At 38.1% G+C, this 19,164-nt stretch overlaps 1 protein-coding gene across 3 annotated transcripts in view; it reads left to right on the top strand.

Moving 5' to 3' along the window:
- The window catches only part of usp24 (ubiquitin specific peptidase 24), a 185,558-nt gene that overhangs the window by 17,671 nt on the left and 148,723 nt on the right, over positions 1-19,164 (top strand). For all 3 annotated transcript variants that reach the window (XM_043699013.2, XM_043699012.2, XM_043699014.2), the window contains exons 2-6: positions 9,474-9,639; positions 10,456-10,523; positions 11,110-11,253; positions 15,001-15,123; positions 17,590-17,625. In XM_043699013.2, the coding sequence (XP_043554948.1) occupies positions 9,474-9,639; positions 10,456-10,523; positions 11,110-11,253; positions 15,001-15,123; positions 17,590-17,625 (537 nt within the window). The remainder of the gene's footprint in view (positions 1-9,473; positions 9,640-10,455; positions 10,524-11,109; positions 11,254-15,000; positions 15,124-17,589; positions 17,626-19,164) is intronic.

Here is a 19,164-nt window from a genome sequence, read left to right as displayed (position 1 = left end):
GAAACATACTAGTAACTATCTATTTTTATCCTTTCAGTAAACAGCCACAGCATTTGTGGAAGGTTCGAGTTCTACCTCTTGGAATGGTTTGTACGATGAATTTGGTAGATGAGCTTGAAATCTTGGATTAGAAACTTCTGTTAAAATTGTCAAATCTATGTTAACTCTTGGAAAAGCCTAGAATACTATCTTCTTTACTGTATGTGAGATATGTGATGGTGCACACCACAAAAGGTAGCAGGACCCCACTTTCCTCTCTTCTTTCCTCTTTCAGTTAACTTGCCCTATTTTCATCTGAGTAACTTAATTGTTAAGCAGATGAGTTTTCGTGTTGAGATAGAAAGGTTGAAACATTAGTTGACCTGTACCATTCTGCTTAATTAGCAGAGAAAGTAAGTTTTAGTTCAGCCTTAGGAAGTGAATGTTGCCTGCGAGACTAGGATTTATTGTCCATTCCTTGCTTCTGAGTGCCACAAGAAACCTTAAGAAATAGCAACAGAAGTAGACTGTTCTGCCCCTCAAGCCTGCTCCACCAATCAGTAGGATCATGGCTGATGTGACATTTCTTACACTCTGCCCTTTCCCTGTAACCTGTGATTCTCCTACTGTTCAAGAATCTATCTATCTATCTCACTTAAATGCAGGTATTGAGAATAAAAGCACAATAGTGCAGATCCTATGAAAAAGTGAAAATAACCTTGAGAAGTTGCTTAAGATGTGGTCTTTAATTGTAACTAAGAGATTTTGCAGTTAGTTTACCTGTGTGTCCTATGAAAAAGTGAAAATAACCTTGAGAAACATGACTGAAGAACTAAATATTCTGTTAAGAAAAAGTATCATCTCAGTGAACCCTTTGGACTGGGTAATCAGATGATTTTGCTAAAGAAACTCTGATCTGGCAGCCTCTGTAGGAAGAAACCAGGATGAATATTTCAAGTTTAAGTGACTATTCATCAGAACTGTTGTTTGGAGTCACTGAACTGCTTCCCCAGTTTTCTTCATTACACTCAACACCAGCTTTATTTTTTATGTGTGCATGATGTGGTTTTAGAAGAGGGTTAGAGTTTTAACTTGTAGAGTTATGTGTGAACTGTTCATAGTTGTTTACCTGTAGTTAAAATCTATTTAATTGTAATAAATAATCATTCTTGTTAAGTACAGAAACATAGCGTGTTTTCTGTTTGCTTCCATCTCCTGTTGTCTGGAAATTGGGGAATTTACATACTTTGATAACATTTTTAACATTTGCAAAAACTCTGGGATTAGCAGAGTTTGATTTCCCATGCTGCCCTATTGAGGTGTGACACTTGACACCAGCATGAAGTGAGAAGTCCCTCAATTGAGGAAAGCAATAGGAACAACAGTCCAAGCTAAGCAAGTGTGCTACATTCCGTATTTGTCATGTGTCAAAATATTCAAATCCATTTCTGCTCAATGAATGTTGACTGAAGCATATGGCAAATGAATATCAAACAATTTCCTAATGGCTTTAGCTACAGCACATGGACTGCAGAATACAAATGGTAACTCACCACCACTCACTTATGGGAAATTCGGTACAAGCAATAAATGCTAGCTGGTGCTGTCCACATCCCATGTCCCATGAGTGAATTAAAAATAAACCGATTGAAGATGTCTTGAAGATTGTGAATGGTATTTACTGCTTGAGGCCAAGCCTCGGTTCCCAGTTGTTGCTTGTAAGCATAGACTATTTCATTCTGTGAGGAATTGTAAATTGCACTAAATAAGAATAGCCTCACTTAAGATTTAGATTAGATTCCCTGCAGTATGGAAACAGGCCATTTGGCCCAACAAGTCCACACCAACTCTCCAAACAGTAACTCACCCAGACTCATTCCCCTAACCTATATTTACCCCTGACTAATTCACCTAACACTGTGGGCAATTTAGCATGGCCAATTCACCTGACTTGCACATCTTTGGATTGTGGGAGGAAACCCACGCAGACATGGGGAGAATGTGCAAACTCCACACAGTCGCCCGAGGTGGGAATTGAACCCAGGTCCCTGGCATTGTGAGGCACCGTGCCGCCCATCTATTAATTATTTCTCAGAGCAGTGGGTAAAGTAGATGAAAGCAATCACAATTTGATGTTTCTGCTTTTATTAATTTAACAAAACGAACTTTCTTTATAGTGAGACCAACACAAAGTTTCACCATACCTCTTCCAAATCCCATGCATTACCAGATACTCTATGACGCTATAGTTTTGCATTCTTCTGTCATCATCCTGGTCTTGTGATCTTAGTTATTTTATAAATAAATTTTAGATCATCACTTGCTGAAGCAGTATTTTGTTTGATCATGAAACTTTACATGTGCTTAGCTCAAGCCTTCGGATCACAGCACATGCCTGTTGTTCATGACCTGTTTACCACTTTATTTATAAGAAATACTCTTGTAAATAGCGTGGGATGCTCACTTCATTTCTACTCGCTGATTGCCAAAGATTTGTAAGTGAAGAGAAATGGTCTGAGAATTGTTCTGCTGTATTTAGACACAATAAACAATTTTTAAAAAAAATTCATGAAATTAGGGCATGACCAACAAGGCCAGCATTTATTTCCCATGCCTAATGGCACAGAAGGCAGTTAAGAGTCAACCAACCACATTGCAGGGGCCCCTCATTGAAACCTGCAGAATATTGAGAGGCCTGGATAGATTGGACATGGAGAAGTCCCTTCCCTTAGTAGGAGAGACTGGCACCTGAGGGCACAGCTTCAGGGAAGGGTTCATCTTTTAGATCTGAGTTGAGGAAGAATTTTTTTCAGCTAGAAGGACCTGTTTCCATACTGTAGGGAATCTAATTTAAAACCTAAGTCTGAATTTAATTAGTACCTCATCCACCATCTTCTAATCTACTCTTTTCACTAACACACAGTGTGCTATCTGTGAGGTGCACTACAGCAAATTGCTGGACTCCTTCGACAGCACTTTCCAAACTCAACCTCTACCACCGAGAAAAACAAGTATAATAGATAACTGGAAACTTCACCCTTCAAGCCATAAACAATCTTGACTTTGAACTGTATCTCCATTCCTTCACTGTCGATCAGTCTTGATGCTGGAACTCCCCCTCCAGGTTTACCTGCTACCTATCCAGCAACAGCCAAATCTAGTAAGTGAGTAATAAAACTATCTTTTACTAAGGCCAGATGTTTAGAAGATGAGCAATTTACCATCAACTCAACATAGCTTTCTGAGATCCACACTCAACAGAGAAAGGATACAGCAGGAAGTTTCAAGCGAATGAGGTTTTGGAAGGGTTTATTAAAATGACTGCACTGCACACAGGGTTCTAAAGGAGCAAAGACAGAGTGATGAACATTTGTGACTTGCTTTGAGATGGGATGTATCCTTCATAGTTCTGTTTAAGACTTTATGGAAGTGCCAAATGCTAATCGAGATAAGAGGATATCGAACAGTCAAAGGTTGGTGATGACAATAGTGGGAATGTATTTCAGTAGCAGAGGAGCTGAGACAGGCGAAGCAAAATGCTGCATACATGTCGTTCTCATATAATGTGCGTTTCATCAATGTGATTTGGCGGTAACACAATTGGTGAATTATGGAACAATTTTTTAAAAAATGTGAACTCCTGATGGCTATTACACAATTCCATCCCTGGTTACCTAATATCCACTCGGGTGTTTACTTCAGCTCAAGCAAAAGAGGTTGGATGACAGGGCAATTTCTGCCTAATCATTTGCATTGATGTTTTTGAAGATGTTTTTACAAATTATTGCAGGAAAAAAAAATTCATCAAAGTGCTGTTTCTACCTCCGAACGCAACCTCTCTCATTTAAATCTTGGACCAGCATGCAATAGCAGCTTTTATAGCTAATTTTTTAGGCACACATGGCAAAGCAGCAAAATCTAGATGCCTTTTTTAAGCCAACCCCCAAGAAATAGTCTGAGGGCAATGAATCAAAGCCCATCCACTTCTGGACTAAATATTTTCTTTTGTCGTAGTCCTGCGCACAGAGCTGCATCTGAAAATAATGATGACGACCCTCAGCCCTTGTCTTAACACAATACTGTAACTCGGCAAACTCACTAGCCCCTTAAAATGTTAAATTTGTTGTATTATTTCATTAAAATATGATTTTAACATTTACTTAGACTGTGCTACCTTTTGTGTTAGGATAGCTTTTTTTTATTTTTACTGATATTTTTGGTGGGTTCCCCTAACCCTGTTTTTCCCATAGGAACTGTTATTTCTTTTATGTGATTTTCTCTAACATGAGGCCACATGAGAATGCAATTACAGCAGAACAGATTGTATATCCTTTTCAGAGCCACATGTAAAAATTGCAGACATGTTCATCTTAAACCAAGTATTGATGTGGAGTTGGTAGTAAGGGAAAATAGTTTGATTTTTGGATCTTCAGTTATAGAAAGGTATGATTTTTGTGCACATGAGACATAACCTGATCATTTAAGATGACTTTTCTAAGCATTCTGGAGTAGAAGTTGCAGAAGCATACCTGTTTTAACACTGAATCTTGTTGCCCCAATTGTGTGTCAATGTAATTGAAAGTTTCTTATGCTTGTATAAAAATAGCAGTATTATGGCAGCCAATAGCCAAACATTTTGACCATAACATTGTTCATTTGAAAATACAGTATTGCAGGTTCTGGAAATATGTATCAGCATCTGAAGAAAAAGAGAGAGTAAGAAATAAAAAATAAGATCTATCATTGATTTAGTACCTTTCGTGACTTCGGAAATAACTTCACACTTCGCAAGTAGTAAAATTGCTGTCATAATCGCTGTACACAGCCAGCTCATATGAAGGACAGTGGGTAATTATGAGATCTGTTTTTAGGTGTATACTGAGGCATATATATGGACCAAGACACTCTGAGAAATATCCTGTTCTTTAAAGTAGTGACATTGACCGATGTAAAAGAGCCCATGTCTCATCCAAAGGTCAGTGCCTCCAATAGTGCAGCTGATCTTCAGCGATGCACTGGCAGCACTCCCTAAGTGCTGCAACTGGAATGTCAGTCCAGATTGTGTTCAAGAATAAAAATTAAATAAGATTTGCAAGAAGGTTAAGGAACTTCAGTTATGTAGACAGTCTGAATTTCTCCAATCTGTTATCTTTGGAGCATGTTGAGTGAAGATTTGATTGAGGTACTCAGAATCATGACTGTATTGGATACAGCAGACAGGGAAATAGTGCTCTCCCTGTTGGAACAACCAAGAATGAGAGAATACAAATGTAAGGGAATCATGAAAGTAATCTTTCTTTTAATGGTTAAAATCGGGAATGAACTATCTGAATCTGTCTGAAGGAACTTCAGTCCAGGCATTTAAGAAGAGTTTGGATTATTGTCTGAAAAGAAAATATATTATGGGGAGAAGACAGGGAAATGGCTCGAGGTGAATTGCTCAGTTTGAGAGCCAGCATACATGGTGGGCTCAATAATTGATATTCTACGTATGGACTTGCACAGTAGCTTTCTGAATCCGAGGAAAGAATGCTATTGACTAGTTGTGAAGGTGCTGTCTGCACTGAAAAATTGCTGCTAAATTCCCTTTTATGAAGCATTTGTGCTGACAATTAATTACATATGATCCCATTTTTTGAGGATTATTGACACATTCCTGTGTATCTCACAGAGCGCAAGAGGTTGAGCAGCTCCTTTTACTGAGGACTAGTGACTGATAAATCCAGTTTGCTTGAGGCCTCCTTCGGTTGAAATGTTGAGTTTCTGCTTGTATGTGGAGGTTGAATTTGCAGAGAAAGGCTGAAATCCATTCACTTCATGTGCAAACAGTCATTTAGTAAGCATTGGTACCAAGTTCTTGCATCAAATTTTTGCAGATCAACACTATTGAATATTGATGTTTGACTTCAAAGTTTTAATCTAGTATTTGCTGTTGCTAATTAACTTTAGAAGTTCTATGACTAATGGATCAGACAACGTAATCTTTCTACACTGTAGATTAGATATAATTGTGATTTATAGAGGTGAAATGCAAAGTTGTGACTACCTGAAATTTGGAAAAAAATGGAGTATCGGATAAATCCAAACAACATCCTTTTATTGGACCTCCTCCAAGTTTTAATGCATCTTTTCAGAAAGAAGGGACACAACAACCAGTAAAGTCAGCTTGAATTATTATGCGCACATAACATGAAACAAGTTACCAAATTTGATCTGAATGCATTGGAATTGTTACTTGAGTTTTTATTCTTGATGTAAATAAAAATGTGTTCTAAATCCTTTTTAAGGCTCACACTGACTTTCACTGCATTCCACTCCACTGAAGCACTTTTCCTATGTAATCTTTATTGTTTGCTGTTTCTGCAAACACCCTTCTCATTTTTTCAGTAATGTTCTTGAGGGAATTAAATCTGTCGTCCTTAATTGGTCTGGTGTATATGTCTCTTGAGATCCACAGCAATGTGATTTGAATCTTAACTGCCTTCTGAAATAGCCCTACCAAGCCCTTCAAGTCAAGGGGCAGTTTGGGGTGGGCAATAAATACAGTACTGGCATAACCAGCAATGTCCACATTCCATGAACTGATATTTTAAAAAATGAGTTTGACATTGCCACTGCCTCATTTGACTTAAACTGCATTTCTTGTAATTCCTTGTATTTACCTAATCTAGACCATTATACATAGGGGCAGAAATTAGGCCATTCAGCCTATCGAATCAGCCTATTCAATCATGGCTGGTAAGTTTCTCATCCCCATTCTCCTGCTTTCTCCCCATAACCCTTGATCCCCTTGACAATCAAGAACCTATCTATCTCAGTCTTAAATACACTCAATGACCTGGTCTCCACAGCCTTCAGTCGCAGTGAATTCCATAGATTCACCACTCTCTAGCTGAAGAAGTTCTCCTTATCTCTGTTGTAAAAGGGCTTCCCTTTACTCTAAGGCTATGCCCTCAGGTTCTCGTCTCTCCAACCAATGGAAACATCTTCCCAACATCCACTATGTCCAGGCCGTTCAGTATTCTACATGTTTCAACTAGATCCCTCCTCATCCTTCTCAACTCCATTGAGTGTAAACCCTGAGTCCTCAGACGTTCCTCATATGTTCAGCTTTTTGTTCGTGGGGCCATTCTTGTGAACCTCCTCTGAACATGCTCCAGGGCCAGTGCATCTTCCCTCAGATATAGGGCCCAAAACTGTGCACGGTACTCCAAATATGGCCTGACTAGAGCCTCAGAAATATGTCCTCCTAAGTTTGTTGAGAAATGCCCTAAATAGTCCACTGTAAATTTGCTGTCTAATCTGTAGTGCATGGAAATTTGAAGTATAATACTAAGCATGCTGGTTTATCTTATCGTAATTTTCTAACTATTTTGAGTACAAAAGTAATCCTGAGTTAGCGAGAGTGCAGTTAGTGTTTACATTAATTATGTAAACTGCAACAGGTATGCAAGTTGTTATTTGATAGTACAGAACTTAACGATGAAAGGACAACTTTGTTGAAGTTTTTCAACTCAGGAGATTGATAAGAACACCAACATAAAGGGGAGCAACATTTTTACTGGATGGGAAGTGTCTTGGGTGGTTGGCACATGGGCTGCGATGGAGGTATTACTATGGAGAATGCTATGATGACTGACAGTTCTTTCATGTAACTGGGTTAATATCCTGGAATTCCTTCCCTCATGGTACTCTGGCTCTACATACAGTACATAGACTACAGAAGTTCCAGAAGGCAACAGTTGACTCTAGTCACAACATTGTCCTGAGAAATGAGCCAGAATGGCTGTTGCTAATCTTGTTTATGTGAAATAGACATGATGTGTCTATGTGTTCTTTCTGTGTGGAAATGCAACAAGTTGAGAAATCTGCCGATTACTGGTTATCACAAGCCTACCTTCATTGGTCACTATATAAATTGTGATTACCCCAATTCCACTAATTTTAAGATTGGCCTTATAAGCAAACATCTTCTGGATTAGTGGTGCTGGAAGAGCACAGCAGTTCAGGCAGCATCCAAGGAGCAGCGATCCTTGGATGCTGCCTGAACTGCTGTGCTCTTCCAGCACCACTAATCCAGAATCTGGCTTCCAGCATCTGCAGTCATTGTTTTTACCTTATAAGCAAGCAGATAATTAGAGTCCAAACCATTTGCTTGCAGTGAATGCTTCATGCTCAGATAGGATACATTGAAGGTATTCTGAGCGATAATTGTAAATCTGATCCGATCACGTCTTGCTGCACACCACACAAATTGGACTTGAGGCCCCTCGTTCAGTCTTAAAAATTCCCTGGTTTAACTCTGATAGCCCTGGATAGGTAAGTACTTCGGAACTCTGAGTAACAGATAAATCTAGTGGTTTCATTCTGCTACTATGCATGAGTAATATGGGTGGTGTTCATCACTAACTAACTGGATCCTGCCATCAAGCCAAAAAGTCATTCTACTTTCCAAAAAAATGAATAAAGTGGTATGTGAATTTCATTGTAGGTATACGGCTATGAATGAAGGTTAAAGCTGCTAAAGATTGGTGGAACATTTGAAGCAGTATGTTCAGCAAGGTGCTAACTGTATCCAAACAGCCTGTGTTTGCAAAACTCAAAACATTGTCCAACATTAGTAGTGATTTTGCAATTGAGCAGCATTTGCTAAATAATCCTGAGGGAGCTAGGAGTTTCACTAAAATTCAGTTTCACATTGATTCTACCAAGATTCAGTCAGCTCACAGTCTGGTGCACTTGTGCATTTTGGAAGATGCATATTAATAAAGAAGGGGCAAAGTGAGTACAATGTGGATGTAGGTTTGCTTGCTGAGCTGGAGTTTCATTTTCAGATGTTTCGTCACCATGCTAGGTAACATCTTCAGTGAGCCTCCAGACAAAGGTTTCGTCCAGAGGCTCACTGAAGATGTTACCTAGCATGGTGATGAAATGTCGGAAAATGAGCCTTCCAGCTCAGTGAGCAAACCTACATCCCGAACCTCAACCTGAGCTACAAATCTTCTCAAAACTCCCTGTGTACAATGTGTCTATTTCAACAATACTAACAACAGCCTTTCTCTGATTTATTCCTTGGGCAATGTCATGGCCAATCAGAGTCAGCCTGCATGGTTTAGTTTTAAATGAATTTTGCAGTTAACTGCCAGTCATCTAGCGTGTCTATTTTCTATGGCAAAGGCCTTCACCAATATGGTCCACTGATCAACAACTCAGTGTTCCCATACAGTAAAACATTTTTGTCCCCCTCTCCATTGGTATTCTTGTGAATGTACTGATAAGTGAAAGATGAAAAGCTTTGACAAAATGTCCTTTCTTCAGCAATACTGAAATGAAACTAAAGACTAATTTATTCTTTAACAGTATATGTTTCTATAGTGAGTTTAGGGGAAGATGAGAATAACTGTTACGTAGTTTCAATAATGAGTCTAGGAAAATTCAGAGAATGGTCATCTTAAGGGGTTAATTTGTGTTAATTCAGATTTCTTTTGTTGCAGAGGAGCAATGATGAGAATGGAAACTGCTCAGGAAGCATTGAATTTCCCACCACAAATCTTTATGAATTGGAAAGTCGAGTGTTTACAGATCACTGGTCCATCCCTTATAAACGTGAAGAATCATTGGGCAAGTGCCTGATCGCATCCACATACCTGGCACGGCTTGGTAAGTGCTACAAGGATTCAAAGACAAATTACAGCAGCCTGCCTACCACCCCTATGAGTAAATCAGACATAATATGAATGCAATCACAAACCAAATCTGATGGAAAATTAGAATTCAGTAAAGAGGGCATGTTTTGCTTATTGTATCAGTCAATATGCAGATAACTTTCATGTTGTTGAAAGCTGAACAAATTGTGGAATTAAAGAGAAATGGCTGTTTTATTGAGTTTCACTCTTGCACACCCAGACTCTGGCTATTTGAATACACTGGGAATGAGAGGTGATGGGCATGGTGGTACCCATGGTGTTGAGAGTAACTTAGACATCTTCCTACTTTAACAAATGTGTGTGTTCAAGGATAAGTATCCCACATGCTTTCTTAATATGCTCTGTCCTTCTATATAGATGAGTGAATTGCTGAGTTACCAGGTTAACCCCAGATAACCTGGTGAACATGAAATGTCTTTGGACTGAAGAATGTTTCAAAGCAGTTCATTTAATTAAAATATAGAATACTCTTTATTTAAAAAATCAGTGAAATCACCCTGAGGTTTGTGCATTTAACTAATTACAGAATGTCTGCAGATCAGAAACATACCATTTACTTGTGACTGAAATGGGGTGTGGTTGAGAAACTTGTTACATTTAGTATCTGAATATTTTTCCTTTGCTTTCCTTGAAATGGTACAAGTTAGATTTTAAAGCAATCAGGCTGCTGAGAAATTCCAGTAATTGCTCCTGCCCGAGTGACCAGTTCTGGTGCTCGGGCGTTTTTGTCTTTTTTTTTGTATCTGACTTCTGTGTCTAATCATTTTAGGTCTTGCAGATGCTGATGAAAATTGCAAAAGGTTTACAGATCGATGTATGCCAGAAGCATTTAAAAAGGTAAAAGACCCACTTTCACATTAGCAAAGAACAAAATTGATTCTGAATTCTAATTTCTAGGATTGAACAATATTTTGAAAGTCTAATTGATCTTTTTCATGTGCTTAGTAAGAGTGTTTTCAGGGTGAGGTCAAAGCAAACCTAGAATCATAGAATCCCCACTGTGTGGAAGCAGGCCATTGAGTCCACGCTGACCCTCCAAAGAAGGGTCACCACTGACCCACCCAGAATCTCCCCCCCCCCCCCCCCCCCCCCCCACCAATCCCTGTACCTTTGCATTTCCCATAGCTAATCCACCTAGCCTGCATATCTTTGACACCTAGTGGTGCACATCCTTTGCATGCTACAAGTAAAGGCTAATAAAGTACTTTGCAAGTACTTTGAAACCGATGTTCAGTGATATAAATCAGAGAAAATTGTGTCCAAATATTTGAAAGGTTAAACTTATGAGAAAATCTGTTTTGGATGATAACATTGGATTTGGAAATGTTTCATATATTACTTGTTGCTTAATGTTTTTATTGTTCTCAACAGCTAAACATCCAGGGAAAGTAATTACACTATTGTTGTGTTGTCTTTTCAACAGTTATTAACATCGAGTGCTGTCCACAAATGGGGTGCAGAAATCCATGAAGGAATATACAATATGGTGATGCTTTTAGTAGATCTGGTTGCAGAGCGAGTCAAACAGGACCCAATTCCCATTGGTCTTATGGGAGTGCTCACCATGGTATGAAGATGACTGTAGCATTGCAACGCATAAGTGCTTTGAGTATTTTTCTGCTAGGTTGCTGTAGCTTTTGTCAAGTTGCTAAACCATGAAATGTTGCGAATTTCAAGTGCTAATTATGTCCAGTACAAATCAAGCCCCTCCATCTTTTGTGCAAAAATATAACATTAGAAACTCTTAAACTGGATATGCTAGGATGCTAATAGACTTTCATTAAAAGCTTTTAAATTGTGTTTAATTTACTAAAAAACTGACTATCTTTCATCTGTATAATTGCTTCTAATATACTTTTTAAAAAGTCATTTTCAGTTGTTTGTAATTAGCCACTGGTGGTAAAACAGGCACTGACTAAATTCCATTTTAAAAAGCACTGTCTAATGATCTTTGCTCATGTAAGATTTACATTTGGTAATATCTAAGTGTATTGGAGTGAAAATCTAAACTTCAATTTCTTTTCATATATGTTATTGTGCTAGATTTCATGATTAATAGCACGAAAAGCTGAATCTCTTGATCTTAATATCTTGTGTTATGCTGTAGTACTTAGACATGGCTCCCTCCTGAGCTCCCCATACATTATTGTTCTTCAGTCAATTTAATTAACTTCACATGGCATCAAGGAAAGCTGAAGGCACTGGAGTCTGCCTTGATATTATGGAAACTGCACTGGATACTGTGGATCTTGACAACATTCTAGCAGTAGTACTGAAAATATGCCTTCCAGTTCTTGATGTGCCCTAACCAAGCAGTTCCATTACAGCTACAGCACTGGCATCTACCTGACAATGTGGAAAATTGCCTAGATAGGTCCTGTACACACATCAGGACAAATCCAATCAATACTGATTATTTTAAAATTGATGGAAGTGATTGTCAATAGTACTGTTCAGCAACACTCCAAAAGGAATAACCTTACTGATGCTTAGTTTGGGTTCCACCAGGGTCACTTCTCCTGACCTCATTACAATTGTGTTACAAACATGAACAAAAGAGCTAGAGGTCAGTCATCTCAGCCCCCAGAGTTCCTCAGGGTTGTGTTCTAAACCCAAATATCTTCAACTGTTTCATCAATGGCCTTCTTTCTATCATAAGGTTACAAGTGGGGATGTTCACATAAAGTTACACAATTTTCAATATTTACAACACTTCAGATGCTGAAGTAGTCCATGTCCATGTGCAGAAAGATCTGAACAACAGCCAAGATTGGGCTGATAAGTGACAAATAACATTTGCGCCATGGTGCCAGGCAATAACTATCTATCTCTAACAAGAGACAATTTAACCATCTCGCCTAGACATTAAATGACATTGCTAAATCTCTTACTATAAACATACTGAGCTACTATTTACCAGTCGCAGAACTGGGCCAGCAATATATTATATACACACGCACTTATATATGTAGTGGCTACATAAGCAGATCATCGGCTAGGAATTCTGTGGTAACTAGCTCATTTTTTTGTCTCCCCAGTACATGCCCACCATTTCCAAGACACACTCAGAAGTATAATGGTATTCTCGACACTTGAATGAGTTAAACTGGCATCTCCTCTTCCACCCTTAACATTTACTCCCTCCACCACTGATGCACAAGTATACCATCGACAAGTAACTCACTAACCTCCTCCAACAGCACCTTCATTACCTGGAAAGACAAAGGTAGCAGATACTTAGGAACGCCACCATCCACAATTTTTCCCTCAAAGTCTCTCAGCAAATTCACTTGGATATGTTATCACTCCTTCACTGTCTTTGGTGCAAGATTACATTCCTTCCTTACAGCAGTGTGGTTGTCCCTATGAGCAATAATTGTAAAGGCGTATGAAAGCAGCTCGTCTCCAAAATAAGGGAGTTTGCTTTGAAAGCAAAGTGCACGTGAGAATTAATTTAAAAAACTGAAGTGCAATGTTTTGATGTGAAGAGCTAGAAGAGACAATATAAAATGAAGGGCATAATTCTGGAGATTATTATTCACAACTTGTTGAAAGAGACAAATTAGTTGAGACCATAGTTAAGACAACATATGGGATCCTGGACTTTACAAATAGAGGCACAGGGTACAAAAACAAATAAACAATAATGAACAATTATAATGTCTGGTTCGGCCTCAGCTGGGGTTTCTTCTACAATTCTGAACAGCAGTAATCATGAATAATTTGTTAGGCTATAGAAGATACAGAAGATATTTATGGAAATGTTTCCTGCGGTGAGGACCTTAAGTTATGTGAGAAAATTGGAGAAGCTGATTTTGATGTCTTTAGAAAAGAGAAGGTTGAAAAGAGATTTGATCTGGAGAGAAACAGTTCCCATTGGTGGAAGAACAGTGAATCTCATGATGCTCATTTAAGATTATTGACAAAACAACCATCAGTGACATCGCTTTTTTTAACATTATGGAATTAAACATGGAAGAGAGAGGGCTAACAAGGTCAGAGATTACACTACGAATGGTAGAATCCTGGACAATACTGAAGATCAGAGGGACCTTAGTGCATATATCTAACTCAAGGTAGAAGGGAAGGTGGTTAAGAAAGCATATGAAATACTTGCCTTTATTAGCCAAGGCATAGAATATTAGAACAGGGAAGTTATGCTGCAACTGTTTGAAATACTGGTTGTACTGCAACTGGGGCAGGAAAGACATGATGACACGAGACCGAGTACAGAGGAAAATTACCTGGTTGTTGTTTGGGCTGGAGGATCTGAGGCATAAGGAAATATTGGCTAGGTTGATGCAGTGAAGTTTGAGAGGAGACATTATAGAGGTGGATGAAATTGAGAAACATAAATAAGATAGATGAGAAGGCACCTTTTTCATTTGTAGAGGGGTCATTAATTGGAGGAATGGATTTAAAGTGGGAAATAGTGAGCTAAGAGGAGAGTTGAGGGAGTTTTTTCACCCAGAGGGTGATGAGAGTCTGGAATTCACTATCTGAAAGTGTAACTAAGTCAGAAACTTGTAACAATTGAGTATTATTTAAATGTTCACTTGCTTGTGTTGCCATAGCCTCCAGGGCTATGCATCAAAAGTTAAAATTGGAATTAATGTAATCAAATCTTTTACATGACTGGTAAGGACATAATGGGTGAATGGCTTCTTCATATGCCATAAACATCTGAGTCTATAGCGAGTAGTTAAGATCCCGAATGCAGTCTGCATGTGGTAGAGAATGATGCCATTGGGCTTTCAAAAGAGTACCTATAAGTGTCTGAAGAAAAACTTGCAGGGTATTGGTGAAGGGTACGATATGGAACTTAGTGGCCTCCTGTGCTACAGTTATTCTAGTCACACACATAACTAAACACAATTGACCCAAGGTTCTATGTCTGTGGGAGTAGCACATTAAAACTACTTCCATTAGTATTTCCTCAAAGTTCAACCAGCAGCATTTAACTGCTAGCTGTAAAATTTTGAGGATCTGGATAATTCTTTTATTTTTGCTATGACTGTCTGCAGCAAAAAATTGATTTACTAAGTAGAAGGAATATCAGAGTTAGATTGCTCCCACCCAGATGTTCCACTTTTCAGTTTGAAAAGCATATAGGCGAAGACCTGTGCAGCAAATTACACCTGCTTAGTGCTATTGAAGGAATGAAGTAAGTCAAGGCTTCAGAGAGCATTTTTTTCAGCTTTAGGATTAAATGTTTACACAGTTTGCTAGTTTAACATGACAGAGCCTTATAATTTTAAATGACTGGTAGTTCATACATTGTATAAAATATTAATCATTTTGTTTGGGTTTACAGGCTTTCAATCCAGGGACCGAGTACCATTTCAAGAACCGAATGAAAGTATGCCAAAGGAATTGGGCAGATGTTTTTGGGGATGGCAAAATGTATGCCATTTCACCACCAGTCAATCTACAAAAGGTGGGTTAGATAGTGTGGCATGAGGTAAATACTTGTGTCTACTCAGACTGGCACTGTATGATACAGAAAGGAATGCCTTTGAACAGCAGTGTTATGGCAAATAAAACATAGCAGTTCTGAGGAATGTTGCTGGACCTGAAATGTTAACTTTGCTTTCTGTCCACAATGCTGCCAGACTTGCTGAGCTTTTCCAGCAATTTCTGTTTTTGTTTTTGAAAATATAGGAATCCATTTCAGTTTGAGTTTATTTAAAGTAGATATTTGAGTGTACATACCTTTCCCTGTTGAAATAAATTTTTGTCCTTGCAGTGGGCAGCTGGTATTTTTGTGTCAGTAGGTGGTTGAGGAAGCAAGACCAAAGTTGACCTGAAAAGGACCATTAGTCCATGGCATGATTCTGAGCGTCTGGTATAATCCTGTCTCACTTCTCTCCACTCTCACCCTCCCTCCTCTCCCCATGGAAACTCCCAAGGCTTATTTCTTTTGGTAAGAGTGTTAATAAAATAATGGTAGGCCATTTAGCCATTTGGTCAACTCCATAGTTTCATTATTGTGTTGATCATTTATGTCAACAACATCTTCCTGCACTATCCCCACATTTCTTGATGTTTTTAAGATATACAGTATGTCTGTTTATGTTTAACTTACCCAATTTCAGAGCCTTTGAGGCAGAGAATTACAAAGCTTCAATAACCTCTGAGTGAAGACATTCCTTCACATCTCAGTTCAAATTGGCCTGTCTCTTCTTCTGAATCTGTGTTCCCTGGTTCTTTATCTCCCAGCCAGGGGAAATGTCCTTCCTGTATATAGCATGTTCATTCTTGCATAAAAAGAGAGTTAGAAAGGGAATGCTACTGATTCTTTTAAATTCCAGAGAATATAGAACCAGTCTATTTAGTCTTTGCTCCTAAGACAGTCCCTTCATCCCAGGAGTTAGTTTAGAGAACCTCAGTTACATTTCCTCTTTGGCAAGTATATCTTTTCTTGGGCAATGAGACCAAAACTGTACACATTACTTCAGTTATGATCTTGCCAAGGTTCTATATAATTGCAGTATGATCTGCACCTCTGCTCAAATTGCACTTAATTTTTCAGAAAGTAACAATATAGATATATCCAAAACCAGACCTGAGGTGAAAGCAGAAAGGTGTAGAAGATGTTATTCCATGCGTTTACCTTATGCTTTGTTGATAAGGTGCTTTATTTTTAGTGTTGTACCAAATTCATGATTATTTTTGAGTAACCTTTCTGGTTCTGGAAAACTTGTGTTTTATTAATAGTCATTTTTTTTTTGCCATTATAAGGTTTGAACTAATGTTATTTGTATGTGATGTCAAGTTTCTTCTTTATGATAATTCCCCAATTTTTAATATAATAACTTATAAAAACATTTTTAGTGTCTGCTTTGCATTTGTATCCATCCTTATTTCCCACTCTTCAGTTTTGTTTTAAGTAAGATAATTGGTGCATTTACCTCCTGAGTTGCTGTCAGAATAACTCAATTTGATTGACTACTTAAATGGTTGATGGAATTGCTATTGCTGACTGCCTGGAGATCTATTTGGCTTTCTTCCAATTTCAAATTAACATCAAGAAAGATGAAATACATACCACAAATCACTAGATATCATGGTAACATTCTTCCAGATTGGTGATAGGTTCCATCATTTCATTGGTCTAGATTTTGCATACTTCATATATTTTAATGTTTGTAAGCCATCGAAGGAAGTTGCTCCTTTTTCTGCTTCTCCTACACTATACAATTATGAAAACTTGTCTGCTGCCTCTTGTCATACTGCCCCTCAAATTCTATAGGGATGTGTGGTGGGTGGGGTTTATAGGCCTCTTTTTTTTTCTGATGTCACTTGGTAAATTGTTTTGTATTGTGCAGTTTTCACTGTGCACTTGATCCTTTGGTGCCATATCGACATGCCGTATATAAAGGAATTAAGCAAGTTTGGTAACTGCATATGGGAAAAGAATTTTATAGTTGAGCTTGTAATACAGTAATGGCAAAGTTTGTTTAGTCACTGATGAGGCTATATTTATTTTCTAGTTGGCTCGTTGTAGTATTATCTTTTGATCCAATTATTCATGAGAAAAGGCATTGCTGAAAAGGTCTGCATTTATCAATCATTCCTCATTGCCCTTGAGAAGCTGGTGAGCCACTTCTTTGAAGCTTGTGTAATATGAAGGATCTCCCACAATGCGGTGAAGACTAAGTTCCAAAACTTTGGCTTTGTGAGGGAAAGGAAAATAACGTCATGCTAAGTCACAAGAGTGAGACTACTGGAGGGGAACTTCCAGGATGTGGTGTTCCCGTGAGCCTCCTGACCTTCACCTTCTAAGTGATATCAGTCATGAGACTGGAAATTGCCATTATCATTCAATCATATAGTTACGTGGATTTGCTGATTATAATTGCTGACAAAATAATTTTTGCTTACTTTTATCTTTCCTTTCCAGGAACCTTATGGATGGCTCATAGATTTGGTTAATCGGGTAAGCATTCCATTAATTAACACTAATTTCTCATTTTTCTCTCCCATACTACAGTCACTCTTCTCTCCCTCCATTCTTTTTTCATATACTTAATCAGATTGCAAAACAACTGAAGGATAATGGACACCTGTAAATGTATTGTAAATATTTAGGCCATCCAATTGTTTATCCTTGTATAATAAATACGGCAGTAGAGGAAAAATGAAGTCATGGAAGGTCTTAAGTAACAGTTGTACAAAACATTCTGACACGTGCAGGAAAGGAGCAGGATAGTTAAATTAAACCGGTTAACAAGTAAATGGATTGAGAGGCAAGAGGTATGAAGCATAATTTAAGAAGTCTTTATATCAACTGGAAGCAAGCGGTACGCAAAAAACAATAGATTTTTTTGCCAAGGCAGTCATTGGTCATATTAAGAAGAGGGCTGTGGCAGACTTGAGTTTTTGCTTTCACTGTTTTTACCCTTGAAAGTTTTATAGAGGCGACTAGAAACTGTTTTGTAACACTACTAAAGAGTAGAAACACTGAGCACAGAAAGAGGTAATTGAGCTAATTATGCCATCGCAGTTCTTTGAAAATGCTATCCATTCCCCTGTTCTTTGCACTACTGCCGGGCTGAATGGTGAGATTTAGGGAATTGAGGGGAAGCAAAGCTCTGGAAAATTCTGAAAGGTTTCTTTCAAGAGCAGTGACACTTGTTTGAACACATTGACTAAGCATTACCAATATTTTTCAGTGTTCATCGTCATACATAATGGCAGAAATAATTTGGAAGGACAAACATGTTTCATAATCAGCCTAGGATCAGACAGACAGTTGATATCTTGAGCAGTTTATTTGATTTTTTTTTAGGAGATTATAGAGTTTATGGAAGAATGAAGCAGGTATTGTTTATCTAATAACATATATCACAATATAGATGAAAAGTTATTCTACTAGATTGTCCCTGAAAGGTGTATGGGGAGACTTTAGAATGAAAACATGTTAGCAGAAAAAACTTGGGAGTTCAGTTCATGCCGAGTTTTATAAATTTTAAAAGTTACTTGGAGGGTGGAACTTTGCCCAAGATTTAATGCAAATAATACTGGATTCAGCGCAGTGGCCTCTGATATTAACCTGTTGGCACAGTGATCTGGGTAAGCTGGGTGGCAGGCTGACATGTGGCACACAGGCAGTATGAAGTCATAAGATTAGACTAAAGAAGTCTATTTAATTAAATAGTGATCTTCAGGGAATAACATAAGAAAATGGATCTGAGTATTTTGTTGGCTACATTTTAAGCACTGTTAGTTAAAAGTGACAAAAAGGAATGAAATGATGGAATGTACTTCTAGTGTTGTTTTATTTTGAAACTTCTTGATGTAGCATATCTGATATCCTCAAGTTTTGCTCTCCATGTCACAAGCAAGATTCAGAGTTGATGGAACAAATTTGGCAAGACAACGGATTGAACCTTGAACTGAAGGACTGAGTTGAGGAAAGTTTATTGAACTAGAAACTTAATCCCTTCAGCTGCGGGAGTACTTGATAAAAGTTAAA

Source organism: Chiloscyllium plagiosum, unplaced genomic scaffold (assembly GCF_037043375.1).
Source record: "Chiloscyllium plagiosum isolate Xiang-an unplaced genomic scaffold, Cpla_swu_hap1 HiC_scaffold_9, whole genome shotgun sequence".
Taxonomy (NCBI): Eukaryota; Metazoa; Chordata; class Chondrichthyes; order Orectolobiformes; family Hemiscylliidae; genus Chiloscyllium; species Chiloscyllium plagiosum.
This window is presented reverse-complemented; position numbering and strand designations above follow the sequence as displayed.